This window comes from Carassius auratus, chromosome 9, assembly GCF_003368295.1.
Source record: "Carassius auratus strain Wakin chromosome 9, ASM336829v1, whole genome shotgun sequence".
Lineage (NCBI taxonomy): Eukaryota > Metazoa > Chordata > Actinopteri > Cypriniformes > Cyprinidae > Carassius > Carassius auratus.
The window spans coordinates 30,390,042-30,407,423 of record NC_039251.1 but is presented as its reverse complement, the minus strand read 5'-3'; the positions used below and the strand labels follow the sequence as shown (position 1 = coordinate 30,407,423).

At 40.0% G+C, this 17,382-nt stretch overlaps 1 protein-coding gene across 5 annotated transcripts in view; it reads right to left on the bottom strand.

The window, feature by feature from the left end:
• Window positions 1-402: 402 nt before the first annotated feature.
• Window positions 403-17,382, bottom strand: part of LOC113109005 (uncharacterized) — a 32,825-nt gene continuing 15,845 nt past the window's right edge. For 2 of the 5 annotated variants that reach the window (XM_026272469.1, XM_026272474.1), the window contains exons 9-11: window positions 14,108-14,180; window positions 954-1,642; window positions 403-642 (exon numbers count right to left, since the gene is read on the bottom strand). In XM_026272469.1, coding sequence (XP_026128254.1) covers window positions 1,597-1,642; window positions 14,108-14,180 — 119 coding nt within the window. In that variant the 3' untranslated portion in view covers window positions 403-642; window positions 954-1,596. Of the gene's footprint in view, window positions 643-953; window positions 1,643-14,107; window positions 14,181-16,810; window positions 16,896-17,382 lie in introns of those variants that run through there. The other 3 variants (XM_026272470.1, XM_026272473.1, XM_026272472.1) reach the window with 3 other exon arrangements.

Sequence of the window (17,382 nt, the reverse complement as noted above, 5' to 3'; positions counted from 1 at the left end):
TCATAGTTAATGTTAGTTAATACATCAGTCAACAAATTAAACTTTATTGTAAAGTGTTACACTAGAAAACTAGGTTTTGCCTGATAGAGAAAAATTAGTAAAAAAACAAAAAAAAAAAAACTAATAAATTTAAAAATTAGTCAGAAAAGTTTAGTAACCTTGTTTTAAGTGACATTAACCAATTAAGCAAACAGACACAGGTTTATCCACTAAAACATTTATTTAGCTTTCAGTTTCAGTCCCCAATTCAAGTAAAAAGATAGATAAATAGATAGATAGATAGATAGATAGATAGATAGATAGATAGATAGATAGATAGATAGATAGACCACTCAAACGTTCACAAACTACTAGCTACTACTAAATATTGTAGAAACATAATTTTCTGTAAAGTTGCTTTGTAACGATTTGTATTATAAAAAGCGCTATACAAATAAACTTGAATTGAATTGAACTCTTTCATTAATTCATTCTGTAGTAGCAGTCCATAGAACAGAATCCAGCAAACTCTTTGAATAGAAAGCTGTGAAGATGCCCTTCTTTCCAAGACCACAGTATCTACCCCATCACACATCTGCTGAGCTCCAGCTCCACTCTGTGTCTTCCTCACATCTGGACTGACAGACTTCCAGTCAACCATACCTACACAAGAGAAAAACAAATGTTGAGAGATTCAAACAATAAGTAACCAGTAAGTAGAATAAAATATCCAATTGAAAATAGAAGCGCAAGTGTCTGAAAGTGCAAGTCTGCAGCCAGACCCTTCTCCATTATATTATAATACAACTGTACTACTGACTATTCACTGAGTAACAAAAGTACATATGCTCCCTGTGCATGGTTTCTAAAAGAATGGAATCAGGAATAAGTTGACTGGCACTCATCTATACCACAGGTTATACTAATATTTACATTTATTCATTTAGTAGATGATTTTGTTCAAATCGACTTACAAATGAGGACAGAGTTGAAGCAATCAAAAAACAAAAAGAGCAATGACATATAAGAGCTATAACAAGTCTCTGTCACCACACTGAGCCCTCCTCCTGTGATTGCCATTTTACAGTCAGTATCCTTCAGGTGTATGGTAGGAAAGGTGTAGATGGGTCCCCCTTTCATAAAATAAATAAAAAGAATAATAACAACAATAATAACAACAAAAATAAAGAGAAAAAAAAGAAAACACTTTTCAGATTCTGTTGCATCCTCTTTGGCTCAGACAGTGGAGCTACATACACTGCAGAACTGTAGCAATAATCAGAAGCTAATGTATAAGGTTCACAATATACGATGCTTTTCATGTTCTTGTCTAGACTGATAAATCTTACATTGTTTTCTAAAACTATTGCTTTTAATTTTTAACAGATGGGATAAAAAGGTACAGAAGAATATTACCTGAAAAGATTTGAAACAAGATATTTTACAGTTGATGAGTCACTCAGCAGGTGTCCTAAAGTATGTGTATTTTTTGAGTACATCCTCCACAGAGATTCCTTCAATGCTTTCTCAGCATCTCCAGGAGCATGTTCCTGTCGCATGGTCTTTGACAGTCCATGTGTCTGGGATGTGTTTTCTGATACTCACTTTATAACACATTCACATGTGCCTCAGCAGACATTGAATCCTCCCCAACACAAGTTTCCTTAATCAGAACAACAGAAACAGATCATGCTTCGACCGTGACAGATATGAAAAACATCTAAATACTTACTGAACAAGGTTCTTGAGATATAAAAAAATAATAAAAACATTGAACTGCATAAACATTAAGATGATGGTCTGGCAGTGAAGAAGTGGAGTACATACAAAAAGGATTTAAATATCTGTAGTACATTATCTTCCTTAAATTAACCTGCACTAAGTGAAAATGTAAAATTGATTAACAGTGCAAAAATAAATTATGCATATGGCAGTGTGCTTACATATTCTACAATAACCTGCAAGTGGAGCTCGTTCTGCTTCACATTTCAGGTGTAGGGATGTGTCAGATGTGCTTAAAACACAAACTTGACTGATTGTCATTTTCCAGCAAATAAAGACTACAACATCTTGTTACTACAATATTGTGTAAATCAATTAAATCAATGGTTTAAAGAAAAATTAACTTACACAGTCATTTCTTTCTGTATTTATGTGCTAATTTGCATAAATACCACAACAGATCTAAACATTGGGTATAGCCAGGTTAAAATGTCTTGTTCGATCTTGTTGATAACAGTAAAATACTTAATATTAAGGTTTGAATGGAACCAGTTTAGGCTACCCATGAGCATTAATACAGAGAGGCAGGAAGAAGTACTTTAGAAACCAGCCTTTATTAGTTTGGTCCGTGGGACTGTTTCTGGAAATTTACTTTTTATTTTGCCTACCTTTTGTCTTTTGCATTCTCCTTACTATTGTCTCATGTTCTTGCCTCAGACTCGTCCCCCAGAAACAGCCCCAAATATAATATCTTAAAAATAGGGGTGCTCGATCACGATCGGCCGATCGTTATGCGCATCTCGTCAGTAAAGCCGGTTTTCTAATCAGCGGTTAATTACATCAGGTGCGTGATTTCACATTTTGCAGCTGTTACTACACAGAGCCGTTGTTAATAGAGAAGATGCGCAAATCATATTAATTTTCAGCGTTTTTTGGTGCATCTTCGCAGTTAACAACGGCTCTGTGTAGTAACAGCTGCTCTATGTGAAATCACGCACCTGACGGAATTAACCGCTGATTAGAGAACCGGCTTTACTGACGAGATGCGCATTAACGAACCCCTACTTAAAAATTAATAAAGGAACCAGCCTAAGTAGGAACCAAAGTACTTCTTCCTGCCTCTCTGTATTAATGCTCATGGGTAGCCTAAATGGGTTCCACTCAGATCTTAATATTAAGTATTTTACTGTTATTTGTCAACAAAATTTAACAAGACATTTTCACCTGGCTAAACCCAATGTTTAGATCTGTTGTGGTATTTATGCAAATTAGCACATATTTAATTAGACTATGCACCATTTGTCCATGTTAACAAACGATTACTATCTCTGTAATATTGATACTCTCTGTTATTAGTTATAACTAACGTTAACCCTTAAACACAGGGGTCGTCAAGTTCAGTCCAAGTTCGGTCCCATAGACAGTAAAAGAAATGGACACAGCGACCCCATTTGAACTCAATTGAGACAAGTGAAGCCCATTTTTAGCGTTTTTTAGCACTTCCGTTTCTGACGCGCAGACTCAGATGAAGCTTGACAACGTCAGCAACCTGTCTGACGGATGTAAATCTTCTAATTGGCTGTGCGTGCAAACTGCCATCGTTAATCTTGCAGAGACGGCGAGCTTGAGCGGGGAGTTCTTTGGTGTGAGTGAGCAGGAGTAAGTATTCTGATTAATTATTTTGTATAGTATTTTAAAATGTAACGCCAGTACACCATATTAAGTTAATTGCCTGCGAGCTTCTCCTCCTGTCTGTACGGTAATGCGACAGAGAGTCAAGTGGTTATGACGCAATCGTTAGCCTATTTTTTACAAAAACTGTTTATATGGGGCCATAATGTAACATAGAAGGTAATGGAGCCCTTTATACATTGTTGTGTATCTTTAGAAAGAAATAACGGACAAACGGAGTCTTTAAACGCCTCAGATGTAAAGTTATTCGCTGTCAAAGTGACGCCGAAATGAATGGGAGTCAATGGGAATGCTAACGCAAGTGAATTTCTGCTAAAAGATGGCAGCCCCCACCCGACTTCAACTTCCGGTCGAGTTCCTTGCCGCCTGGGTGTGAGCGCTTGGCTGCTGATCCGCCATTTCGGCGTCAGTAGTTTAAAACTTTGGTGGGGCTCATGCGCACTTCGTTGAATCGATTCATCTTCCCTCGGATTAATGCCTGTGACCTTGATGACGTATTTTTGACAGCCGTTTCGCACACTGCATTTCGTGGTCGTAATTTCGCATGTCGTGTGTGCAAGAGAGCTATTGTGAAAAAAAGCGCAGTGTCTGTAAAATGTCACAGTCGTACATTTTAAAGTTGTACTATAAAAAACACACAAAATCGCGTATCTGCAAACTGTCGTGGCCATAAATTTTGGAATCCAACTCTGACAAAAAACAGAATTACGTACAATAGTTTTAAATTACGCACGAGTATATTAAAATTACACACAAATGTTTTGAATTACGTACGATTATTTTTGAAAGTGATTTTATTCCATACAAATATGACGGAAAAAAAGCTCAGCTGCATTATTATAACATCAGTAATAAAATAATAACAATAATATTAGAAAAATAAAACATTTAAGAGCAATATCATTATCGTGCATTGCTTATATGAGCATGAAACGAATCACTGATATGCAGCGATTTCAGCATAATTGTTAATGTTAATTAATCAGATATAGACTAGCTCTTGCAACTTTTATCTGAAAAAAAGAAATTCGCCGATGCAGATGTGAAATTGACCAAAAGTGTAACTGGGATTGAATAAGATTTAAAATATATTTAAGATAAAAACTATTAAAAACAAATAATTTTCGTCATCTCTACGAATATGTTTAATGTAATTAGGCTACAAATATATCCAGTGCATTTTTATTTTATAAAGACCATTTCATTATTTGTCTGTGATTTAAAAATTAACACACAAAGATACTTTTTTTTTTTTTGGTACTTTATTCAACTGCATTTTTTTTTTTAACAAAACATTGTCTTCCAATATAGCTTTAGCAGCATATTTTGATCCAGCGGTGAAACTTAGTTTTTAAAAAATAAAGAAAAAAGTTCACCAAGTTTAACCAAACAACTATTATAAGGTATAAAACAGAGACCAATAGCCTAGATATTTTAACTATGGCTAAAGCTCAAAACTAAAATAATAATATTATTTAAAAAAATGGATATTATATTTACCACGACCGGTGAAACATTAAAATGTCTATTCAAAAAGATAAGTCGGTCTACGTGCTCCGATGAGAGCCGAGTGCACAGCCTGTTCACATTTAGTGGAATAAATTCGCTCCGCTGGAACAGATGTTGCAGGAACAGCCAGGTTCCACTGGACAAGTAAACCTTCTCTGTCCCTGAAACTAATGGGCAGCAAATCTTTCACCACCATTTCAGCGAACAGCTTTGTCGTCTTCTCGGTTCTGCCTGCGTTGCATTTAGGTCTTACGGCAAGTGATTCAATGCTCGTCTGAGTTGCCGCTCTGTTATCGCCAAATATTTTATGTACACATTTTAGATGATAGCGGATTATATTTGTTGTAGATGTGTGTGACAGCTTGGTGCTGCACAGCTTACCCTGAACTGTATTTTCATCGTTCTTCTCAAAGGGAAACCAGCCATCACCTACGTGATTTTGAGGCCATGATTATCTGTCTTCTAACGTCTTTTGAGGTATCAAGTGGGAAGCTAACCAATCAGAGATCAGGGCGCCGCCCAACTTGCTGCCATAACCAATAATAAAAAAATAATAATAATTTCGATCATCGTTTATGAGATCGATCATCGCTGTCGCGGTCGAGTACTCGAGTACTCGATCACTGTTGCACATCCCTACTAGCAAGGCGTTTAAACAGTGTGTGCATCCATGTCATCGATATTTGACACCTGATGACACACACAGTCGTTGCATCTCTTGTTTGGGCGAAGAGCAGGCACGCGATGTCCTTGAGGGGGGCAATCTGCGCACACTGCGAGCGTTTTTCTATGAAAAAGCTCTGCTCTCGTTTGTCTCACTTTTTTCGTGGAAAGAGAGACAGCCATCTGGATCTCGCGGCTCAGGACCCACCATTGCCGAGGCACGGAGGAGAATGAGCTCGTGGGGATCACAGGTGGATCTCGCTGAGGAGTGTAGAGAGGGACTTTTCCTCTCACACTCTCCGGCGGCAAACGAGAGCGAACTTCGGGAGGAAGATGCGTTGTCATTAACCCATTCTGACACTGAAGTTATTGCTCTGCTGGGTTCTACCCAGAAAAAAAGGAGATATTTTAGAGTGGCGAAGAAGCTGAGGCTGAGCCGCTCATTTCTTCTGCTCTGTGTATGGGGAGCTGCTAGAGGTTATGGATCGCGCCATGGCAAAAAAAAAAAAAAATGGAAGCGTGCCAGAAAGGTAACATCGCGAGGTCGCCTCGATGAGCGTTATTCGTCTGACTGTAGCCCGCCAGCCCAGGTGAGCCTTCCATTCTTGCCTGACCTACAGGCAGAAGTCGAAAAGGAATGGAAGAGGCTGTTTTTCTCCCGCATCCATCGGTTTCAGCATACGAGATATGCTGATATCGATGGCATGCACAAGAACGGCTATGAGAGGATGCCCCCTGTAAAAGAGATGCTAGATAGCTATCTCTCAGTGGGGGGAACATCCTCTCTAAAATCTCCCTCTTTGCCATCTAAGCCCTTCCAGGATACATCCCGCTTAAATGGTAAATCATACGCAGCAGCAGAGCCCGAACAACAAAGGGGTCCTGGCCCATCTCGATCTGAGGATCGAAGATGGGCGCAGAAGGCTAGTGTCAGGCAAGAGGCAAGAGGAATCACGGGTCAAGAAGAGGTAAGCAAGGTCTGAGGGATGTGATTCAGACGAGGCAGCGTTCTCGTCCGGATCGGAGCGATATCTAGGAGTTAGTCACTTCCTGTTGGATGTTTTTAACTTCTGTTTTATTTCTCCCCTGCCTAATTCCCCTGTAGCCACCAGCGCTCCCCCGATCGGTGTTAGGTGGAAAGTTTCTCACATAACAGTCTCCTATCCTGGACCTGTTATGTTTTGGTCGATCCTATTTTCATAGTGGCCACCTTACTGACGGTACGGACCAAAAGGGGACGTCCCGTAAAGCGGGACTCCAGTACAGGAGGGTGGGTGACTATGTAAACCTTTCTGCTTATGGGTGTTATGTTGCTGGTGGTTATATGTCTACTAACAAACTCTGGGAGTTTCCTTTACAGTGCTCAGTTCCAGCCTTGTGCTCTGGCCACGATCACAGGCTTTCGGCAGGCGGCCGTGGTACGTGGGTTCGCCCCCCCGGGCGCGACGCCCACTGCGGAGCGAGTCCCGCGTGTGGGAACCAAGCGCTCTGCGGTTGCTCATCCCACACCCCCTCCCGAGGAGCCTGGCTGATCGTCAGAACTGGCACAGCACTGCAGGGAATTTCATGGATGTCCGGCCAGGTCATGGATGTCCGGCAAGTCTCTGTGCACTTTCTAAAATCCTGTACGGTAGGGGTTACGCCCTCTGCTTCGTTCCCTTTCTGAAGATGATTAGCCCTGGGGTCCATGGGCTTCATTCAGTGTGTATTTGTTATACACCCCAAGCATCGCTTCCCTCAACATGAGGGGCTGTGTGGACTCCCACATATTGTGGTTATCAGGTAGTAGGCTTCATCAGGCCTCTCTGATGGTGAGCTCCCACATACTGTGGTTGTCAGGTAGTAGGCCTCACCAGGCCTCCCTGGAGATTTAGCTCCCACATACTGTGCGTTTCCACTAAAAAACGAGCTCCTACGGTTTGTGGTTGTCAGGTAGTAGGCCTTACCAGGCCTCCCTGGAGTCGAGTTCCATATTACCTTCCACTGAGGTGGTTATCTGGTAACAGGTAGTAGGCCGCTCTAGGCCTCTCTGTAGGTGAACTCCCACATATTGTGGTTATCAGATAGTAGGCTTCATAGATCTCTCTGAAGGTGAGCTCCCACATACTGTGGTTGTCAGGTAACCTTTCAGTACACACGCTAAGCCTGTGTACTTTCTCAAAACCACATGGTGGTCAGTGTGCACGTTAATGCTTTGCGCACTTTCTGAAATCCACATAAGTGGTAAGTGTGCACGCAAGGCTCTGCACACTTTCTGGAATCCTGTACTGTAAGGGTTACGCGCTCCGCTTCGTTCCCTTTCTTAAGATGATTAGCCCCGAGGTTCCTTGGGCTTCATTCAACCAGTGTGTATTTGTTATACACCTCAAGCACTACCCCTCAACATGGGGGGCTGTGTGGGCAATTCTCGTGGTAGTTAGCAGCGCTCCCCTTTTCTGAAAGGGTCGCCTATGAGCATGCTACTCGGAGCTCGGACTCCTCCTCTCAGCGGGAGACTGAATTCTCGTTTTTTTCATCGGATCGCTCCAGTACTACATACTGTTTTGAGACGCACTGTGAGAGCAGGCATCCTGCTGAGGCAGGGGCTGAGGCTCGGGAATGGCGCATTCGCACCAAGGTGTTGAAGCAGAGTTGGAAAGGTTGGCCAGATTTGGGTGGATCAGTTTTGCGGCACAGTTTTGGTACAGGCGTGGCCGAGGCTTCATCTGTACGTTCCGTCCTCCAATTGCTCTTCTCCCGGGCCATTCCATTTACGAGCTGCAGGTAAGTTGGCTATGTAGCTTAGGCCTTTGGCCATAAGGGATAATGTTATGGACAGCCATCGAACCGTCCCAGGGGCGACTCCCGGTGAAATGGTAGAGTTGGTACTTAGTGTTTGCCATGATTCTGGCCTGCACTCCCCTCAGCATGGCGGTGTGGGTATACTGTTCCCCATAGTGTCCCTTCAGAGGACGCAGTTCGAAGTTCCCTTGACAGGGAAAGTCTCAGGTTACGAATGTAACCATGGTTCCCTGAGAGGGAACGAGACACTGCATCCTCTAGCTCCCTGCCATGCTTCGGACGCAAGCTTCACGAAGAAGATAAGTGACGGGTCCTACGGGTGTGTATTTATAGTTGCGCCGGTAGCGACGTCAGAGGCTGTCGCCGGCCAACACGTTGGCGTTTTTCAAAGTATGCTTCAGACACGGGTCACGACGAGGTGTTCCCCATAGTGTCCCTTCAGAGGACGCAGTGTCTTGTTCCCCCTCAGGGAACCATGGTTACATTCGTAACCTGAGACGTTTTCTGTTTTTAAAGGTTTACAAGCTAATTTAATGAACAGACCAATCAACTGACAAAGCCAAAATAAAAATAAAACCGATTGAGCTGAAAATTTGAGTCATCCATGTGTCCTTTGGAACTTGAACAAGAGAAGGGCTTGACACTAACAAAATAGCTGTATTTGAAAAAATAATAAAACCAATAATCCATTTTAAAGAAACAAAGACACATGGTTTTCATAAACACTTGACCTGTTATTACAATTACTTTCTATTCGGTCTGTTTTCTTTTTCTATATATATATATATATATATATATATATATATATATATATATATATGTGTGTGTGTGTGTGTGTGTGTGTGTATGTGTATATGTATATGTCCTTCTCAAAAAATTAGCATATTGTGAAAAAGTTCATTATTTTCCGTAATGATAAAAATTTAACTTTCATATATTTTAGATTCATTGCACACTAAATGAAATATTTCAGGTCTTTTATTGTTTTAATACTGATGATTTTGGCATACAGCTCATGAAAACCCCAAATTCCTATCTCAAAAAATTTGCATATCATGAAAAGGTTCTCTAAACGAGCTATTAACCTAATCATCTGAATCAACTAATTAACTCTAAACACCTGCAAAAGATTCCTGAGGCTTTTAAAAACTCCCAGCCTGGTTCATTACTCAAAACCGCAATCATAGGTAAGACTGCCGACCTGACTGCTGTCCAGAAGGCCATCATTGACACCCTCAAGAGAGAGGGTAAGACACAGAAAGAAATTTCTGAACGAATAGGCTGTTCCCAGAGTGCTGTATCAAGGCACCTCAGTGGGAAGTCTGTGGGAAGGAAAAAGTGTGGCAAAAAAACGCTGCACAACGAGAAGAGGTGACCGGACCCTGAGGAAGATTGTGGACTGAGTCTGGAGTAGAAACATCCAGAGCCACCGTGCACAGGCGTGTGCAGGAAATGGGCTACAGGTGCCGCATTCCCCAGGTCAAGCCACTTTTGAACCAGAAAAAGCGGCGGAAGCGCCTGACCTGGGCTACAGAGAAGCAACACTGGACTGTTGCTCAGTGGTCCAAAGTACTTTTTTCGGATAAAAGCAAATTTTGCATGTCATTCGGAAATCAAGGTGCCAGAGTCTGGAGGAAGACTGGGGAGAAGGAAATGCCAAAATGCCTGAAGTCCAGTGTCAAGTACCCACAGTCAGTGATGTTCTGGGGTGCCATGTCAGCTGCTGGTGTTGGTCCACTGTGTTTTATCAAGGGCAGGGTCAATGCAGCTAGTTACCAGGAGATTTTGGAGCACTTCATGCTTCTGTAACAGATATGCAGGTCAGCGATTCATGGGTTAAATTTTGTTTTATAAATTCAGACTGTTGGTACTAAATGCCAGCCTGGCTGGACTTAAATTACTTTACGATACCCATGCGAGCCTCAAAGGATACCTGAAACCCCCCCCAAATTCCTTAACACACACACACACACACACACACAAAGAAACCTTTCTTTTTGTTCCTTACTTTTGTAAGTCCTTTATTAAATATGTATTTTGAATGTTTGTGTATTGCATAAAATGGTTAATCCTGGGTAAATGGTTAAAGTGCTGACTTATAAGTGGTAATGCTTGATTTCAATCTTATACTTTCTCAAAAAGAAATGTTCTGCAACCCCCACACTCCTTGGTAGCTCGTAAAATTTTACGACCACACAGGACCACAGGACAGGAAACCTAATCCTTACAAAAGAATGATAGAATGTACTCAAATGTAGTCTTAATGTGTATAGTATTGTTTTTGCGGTACATTAGAGGTTTCCTATATAAATTGGGAATATCTGCAGTGTTATCATGTGTTAATCAAATCTTTAAATGTGTGTAATTCTGCATTTGAATGTATCTTCATGTTTTGATCATTTGCACATATTAATTTTAGTATCTGTGTAATCGTCATGCTTTGACAGACCCATTTATCTAGAGCAAAGTAATGAAAAATGTATTTAATCTGGAATAATGAACTTGCTTTAATATTCCTGATGAAATCGGACAGGCCCTAAATCATCAGGGGGTTGTCTCAACCGAGACAAAGGAACTTTCCCTCCGCTTCAGATCGCGGACATTCATTGGATGCTCCCTCGAAAATGGGCGTGAACTATTTCAAGCTATAAGAATTGACCAAACAAGGTCCACTCTCTCTTCTTCTCTCTTCTTCCTCTTCCCCGTTCTCGGATACGCTGCTCTCCAACGTTGTTTCCGCGCGGCCATAGGCCGCGCTCACAGCGCAAACCCCCTCAGCACAGGGGCTGAGAGAAAAAGCCATTTTAATGGCTCCTTTAGAAGCTTTCGTTTCGTTCTTTTCTTTTCTTTACTAAGTTTATTCAACTATTCGCCTCTCCACGCAAGGAAGACGAATTCTGGAACAATGTTTGTTGAACCTTTCAAATACCGCGCGAAGATGAACGAACACCTCTTTGCAACAAAGGAACACGTGACTCCACGCTCACGCCAAGATCCAGCGCAGCTTGCACGCGCGTCATACGGCCTCCGGCCCACGCGCGCAGTTTTCAAAGGACCACGTGACATCACACGTGCGTCGCCGGTACCACGCTCACCCACTGGGCCATGCAAGTATCGTTTTCTATGGAGATTTAAATGCTGCTTTAAAGTGTTGCTATTATTTGATTCGTTGTTGGTTCCAATAAGGTTTACTGACTGATTTTCATACCTGAGCTCATTCTGTGATCTCTCTCGCTTTCTCCACTTCTCTCTCTCTCTCTCTCGCTCTCTCTCTCTCTCTCTCTTTTATTTGGATTCCGTTATGTCTTGTAAATGTTTATTGTCTGTATTTTCGTACGCATATTTACTCTGTGTGATTTGTAGTTTGATGTATTACTAGTTGAATTATTAAAAACCCATATATAAAATGATTGGCTTGGACTCCACCCCACTCACATTACGAGTCACTGAAATGTTTTGGTCTTTAGCTACAAGCTCTAAATTTAGAAACTAAATTTATCATAAGGATAGGATAATATTTTCATGGCCAGAGAATACTTTTCCTTGAATTATAAGGCGTGATAACTTTATTGAAAATTGATAGGTCTACAGTGGTGTGCTGGACATACCACAGTTTGATCTGCAGTAATTTACAGTAAGAGATATCACAATAATTGATATGAAGAATGTAATATTGACATATTAATGAGTAAGTTACAGTGCCCTGTGATTATTTATTGTTATAGGCAATTGAGATATTTTTCATAATCAAATTTAATGTAACTGTCATCTGAGATATATATTAATCAAATTAGTGATTAATTATTCAAATTCCCTATATATCATTTGAGTTAATTACTACGTAAAACTCATTGTTGTTACACTTCCATCTGCTGAAAAGCTTTATGGAGATGAAGATTTCGTTTTTCAGCACAACCTGGCACCTGCTCACAGTGCCAAAACCACTGGTAAATGGTTTACTGACCATAGTATTACTGTGCTTAATTGGCCTGCCAACTCTCCTGACCTGAACCCCATAGAGAATCTGTGGGATATTGTGAAGAGAAAGTTGAGAGACCCAACACTCTGGATGAGCTTAAGGCCGCTATATCAAAGCATCCTGGGCATCAATAACACCTCAGCAGTGCCACAGGCTGATTGCCTCCATGCCACGCTGCATTGAAAAAGGATTCCCGACCAAGTATTGAGTGCATAACCAAACATAATTATTTGAAGGTTGACTTTTTTTTTTTTTTGTATTTAAAAACCCTTTTCTTTTATTGTTTGGATGAAATATACTAATTTTTTGAAATAGGAATTTTGGGTTTTCATGAGCTGTATGCCAAAATCATCAGTATTTAAACAATAAAAGACCTGAAATATTTCAGTTGGTGTGCAATGAATATGGGGTGGGGGTAGTGCATGTACAGTTCTCTCTCCACCTTCAATACCACGACTTAGGTGCCCTTGAGCAAGGCATCGAACCCCCAACTGCTCCCCGGGCGCCGCAGCATAAATGGCTGCCCACTGCTCCGGGTGTGTGCTCACAGTGTGTGTGTGTGTGTTCACTGCTCTGTGTGTGTGCATTTCGGATGGGTTAAATGCAGAGCACAAATTCTGAGTATGGGTCACCATACTTGGCTGAATGTCACTTCACTTCACTTCATGAATATAAAATATATGAAAGTTTAATTTTTATCCTTACATTATGGAAAATAATGAACTTTTTCACAATATGCTAATTTTTTGAGAAGGACCTGTGTGTGTGTGTGTTAGTGTGTGTGTGTTATATATATATATATATTCAGCTCAACCTTGCTACATATACTGTTTTAGGCTAACTAGGACTTGTCATAGCACTAACAAATTGATGAATTTTTGTTGGTTTGATTGATTGTTATTCTCATAATAAGTAATTTCATATACGTGTCCGCTAAACAAATAAATGTAAATGCACTACCGAATGCATTCTCCTTTAGGCCATGTTAAAAGTTCTTTAGATTTGTAAACTCTGGTATTCAAGTTATCCCCAAGTTTCTCAATCACAGTTCCTACTCTGAAGATGCACCTGGATGCCTCCTGAAGTTGTATTTATGAAAATGTCAATAGCACATGAAGGCACATTTTATTCCATTCAGATTGACACAAAAATTAAGTGAATGCAATGTTTTATTTTAACATAAAAATAAATTAGTTTTATGTTAAAATAAAACATTGCATTCACTTAATTCCCAATTCAGAAGAGCGCACTGTGTCTCTGAATGCTTCTCATACTCGCCCCTCTCTTTCCTTCGCTGCACGAATCCCGTGTCACGGACGAGCCGTTCACACTTGCCGCCATCACGCAGTCAGTTTTGTAACGCTCTGTTATATTCTCGCGTGGCCCTGCCACGCAAATCTCCACGAGCGCATCTGGCAGTATGGATGAGGCTCGATGCAGGTTAGCCCCTGGCTCTCGTTTAAAACGAAAGTAAAATTTATATAATATATACATATATATTAATTAGTATTGGGTAGATCAACAGTAATTCCTATTGCATTCCTAATTTTGTAATGGTTGGCATTTCATGGAAACTGTAATGGTTGGCATTTCATGGAAACTGTAAGAATTAATTTTTTCAGCAGGGTAAAGATAATCATACTGTGTAATCATACTGTGCTGCACATTATTGACAATATTAAGCTGAAGATTGACTTTGTAAATATAAAAATCACAAATCAAATCGCAATATCTGTCAAAAAAAACGCAATTAGATATTTTCCCTATATCGCACAGCCCTACCTGCTTTCATCTGATGACACTGGCTGCTCTGGTGATGACCCTGGCTGCTTTCTTCCTGCCACAGAAGGGTTCTCTGAAATGCATGAGGCAATTAAAATTAAAGATGTTATTGAGGGTTTAGACCAAATTGCCTCATGCGTGTCAGCAAACCACTTCCATGAGATCGCTGTGTCACCTCATTCCTCCGTGGATACTCCAGATTGGGGAGTTTTCAATTCCTTTGAAAAACATTGTGACTTATCATAGGTTAAGTTTCAAAGTTTGTTATTTTCTCAGTTTTCTAATTGAAGGTTGTAAAAACAATAATGAAAGTGTTTATATATATGGGTCATTATACGAAAACATGCCATTTTGTGTCCCTCAGAAAAAAAAGCTCTGTAAATCTTAATAAACCATAAAACAAATAAAATCTTTTATAATTTAGTTTCCATAATATGTCTCATAATATAAGAATAAATTAATTTCTGTTTCTTTTGTTTTGAAAGGATTTTAATCACATTTTTGTGCAAAGCATCTTGCAGAAATGTTGAAAATGGCCTGTCCCTTAGTATGATTTTTTTTAATTCTACTTGCTATCGGGGCCAAAAAAGTCAAACCATCATAAAAAAATATATAGTAGTATAAAGCCTTAAATGTCAGTTCATTAGCCATGAATGGATTTTATTCTTCACATGTGTCAAAAAAAACAAAGGTTCTCGTCAACCCTGTTACTTTTTATGAAAACACCTCTTTAAAGATAATGGACTGTTCCAAAAGTTACATCAGTTCCAGGAAGTGACATCATCTGCCTTTCATGAAGTTGATGGTAGAAGACAAGTGTTCTCTTCTTTTTAATGAATTTTCTTTGAGTTTATGTAATGTCTGAAAGACAGGGACATGCTCATTGTGTCAGCCCTGTTACCAGAAAAGTATAAGTTAAAAAGTAATTTGGACATATCTAAAAATGTACATATATAACAACGTTTAAGCCTCTCATTAAGGCACATAATGTGGTGTCTTTACCGATACCTCATGGCTAGTAATGGCTGCCAATAACCTTTTTCGTCAACCCTGTTACCATTCCAGGGTAACAGGGATGACGCACGTATGCTTTTGTGTGTCTTACCCATGTTGTATACATTTAGATTTATTCATTTAACAGACGCTTTTATCCAAAGCGACTTCCAGATGAAGACAGTTGAAGCAATCAAAAACAACAAAAAGAGCAATGATATATAAGTGCTATAACAAGTCTCAGTTAGGTTAACACAGTACACGTAGCATGGGATTTTAAATAATATAATAAATAAAAAGAAAACAGATAGAGTAAAAAAAATAGAGCAAGCTAGTGTTAGAGGTCTTTACACATACACACGAACACATATACAATAGCATAATAAATGAAAAGAAAATAGAATACAAAAAGATTAGAAAAGGTAGTTAGATTTTTCTTTTAAGAATAGAATTAGAATAGTGAGTTTTAAAGTTAGAGGGTCAAATAAAGATGGAAGAGATGAGTTTTAAGCCGATTCTTGAAGATGGCTAAGGATTCAGCTGTCCAGATTGATTTGGGGAAGTCATTCCACCAGGAGGGAACATTTAATTTAAAAGTCTGTAAAAGTGACTTTCAAGCAACGTTCACTTGCAGAACGCAAGCTTCTAGAGGGCACGTAAGTCTGAAGTAACAAATTTAGGTAAATTGGTGCAGAGCCAGTGGTAGTTTTGTAGGCAAAACATCAATGCCTTGAATTTTATGCGAGCAGCTATTGGAAGCCAGTGCAAATTGATAAAAATGATAAACAGAGGTGTGACGTGTCTTCGTTTTGGCTCATTAAAAATTAATCTAGCTTCCGCGTTCTGAATTAATTGCAAAGGTTTGATAGAATTGGCTGGAAGACCTGCCAAGAGAGCATTGCAATAGTCCAGCCTGGACAGAACAAGAGCTTGAACAAGGAGTTGTGCAGCGTGTTCCGAAAGAAAGGGCTTGATCTTCTTGATGTTGAATAAAGCAAATCTGCAGGACCGGACAGTTTTAGCAATGTGGTCTGAGAAAGTCAGCTGATCATCAATCATAACTCCAAGGCTTCTAGCTGTTTTTGAAGGAGTTATGGTTGATGTGCCTAACTTGATGGTGAAATTGTGATGAAACGATGGGTTTGCTGGAATCACAAGCAGTTCTGTCTTGGCAAGGTTGAGTTGAAGGTGATGGTCCATCATTCAGGAAGAAATGTCTGTTAGACAAGCTGAGATGCGAATAGTTACCGTCGGATCATCAGGATGGAATGAGAGGTAGAGTTGAGTGTCATTAGCATAGCAGTGGTATGAAAAGCCATGTTTCTGAATGACAGAACCTAATGATGCCATGTAGACCGAGAAGAGAAGTGGTCCAAGAACTGAGCCCTGAGGCACCCCAGATGTTGTGACTTGGACACCTCACCTCTTCAAGGTACTTTTACTGACCTATCTGATAGGTAAGACTCTAGTCTTAGAGCTTCAACAACTGAGAGCAAGGCCGTGTCAGTTGAATGTCCACTTCTGAAGCCAGATTGGTTGCTGTCAAGGAGGTTCTTGTGTGTGAGAAATGTAGAGACTTGGTTGAACACAGCTCGTTCAAGTGTTTTTGTCTTGTATACCCAAGAAGGGTTAAATCAAAGGCAACTGGACTTGTTACTTACATATTTGAAGATATTTCCTCTCATCCAAGGGCTTTCTTCAGTTTTAAATGACTGATGGGGGATGCCAGGTATTTAACCTCTGTGGGGTTGTCACCCCTGAGCCAACCCTTCTTGGATAACTTTGACCTGGATGACTGAGAATTTTAACAGACGTACTTTTCTTACTACAGTAATAGTATTTACATCATGAAGTCAATAAATTAACAAGGTTGCTGTTAAAGTGTTTTTTGTATTTTTATTTGATTTGATTTTGTTAGGATGCCTCTTTCTTCAGCTGAGAAACAGACAACGTAGAGATGCTGATCCTGAAAGATGAGAAGAATATTTAGGAAAAGTGAGGGCAAAATGGAGAAAGGACAGAGACACAGGGAAAAAGCAGTCAGTTAGTGAACTAAATGACAGAGAAGGGAGAGCGGAGTGGAACTGGAGAGCAGCACAAGTGAAAACTCAAACAAGCAGTATAAACAATACGGTAACTGTTGTCAACCCTGTTACTGATGTGTCAACCCTGTTTCTTGTATAATATTCTAATATAATTTTAAAAATAAAAATGTAATCAACTAATTGTAAATGTTTAGTTAGAGAGGCTAATAATCCACTCAAAATTGAATTGAGGTGTTT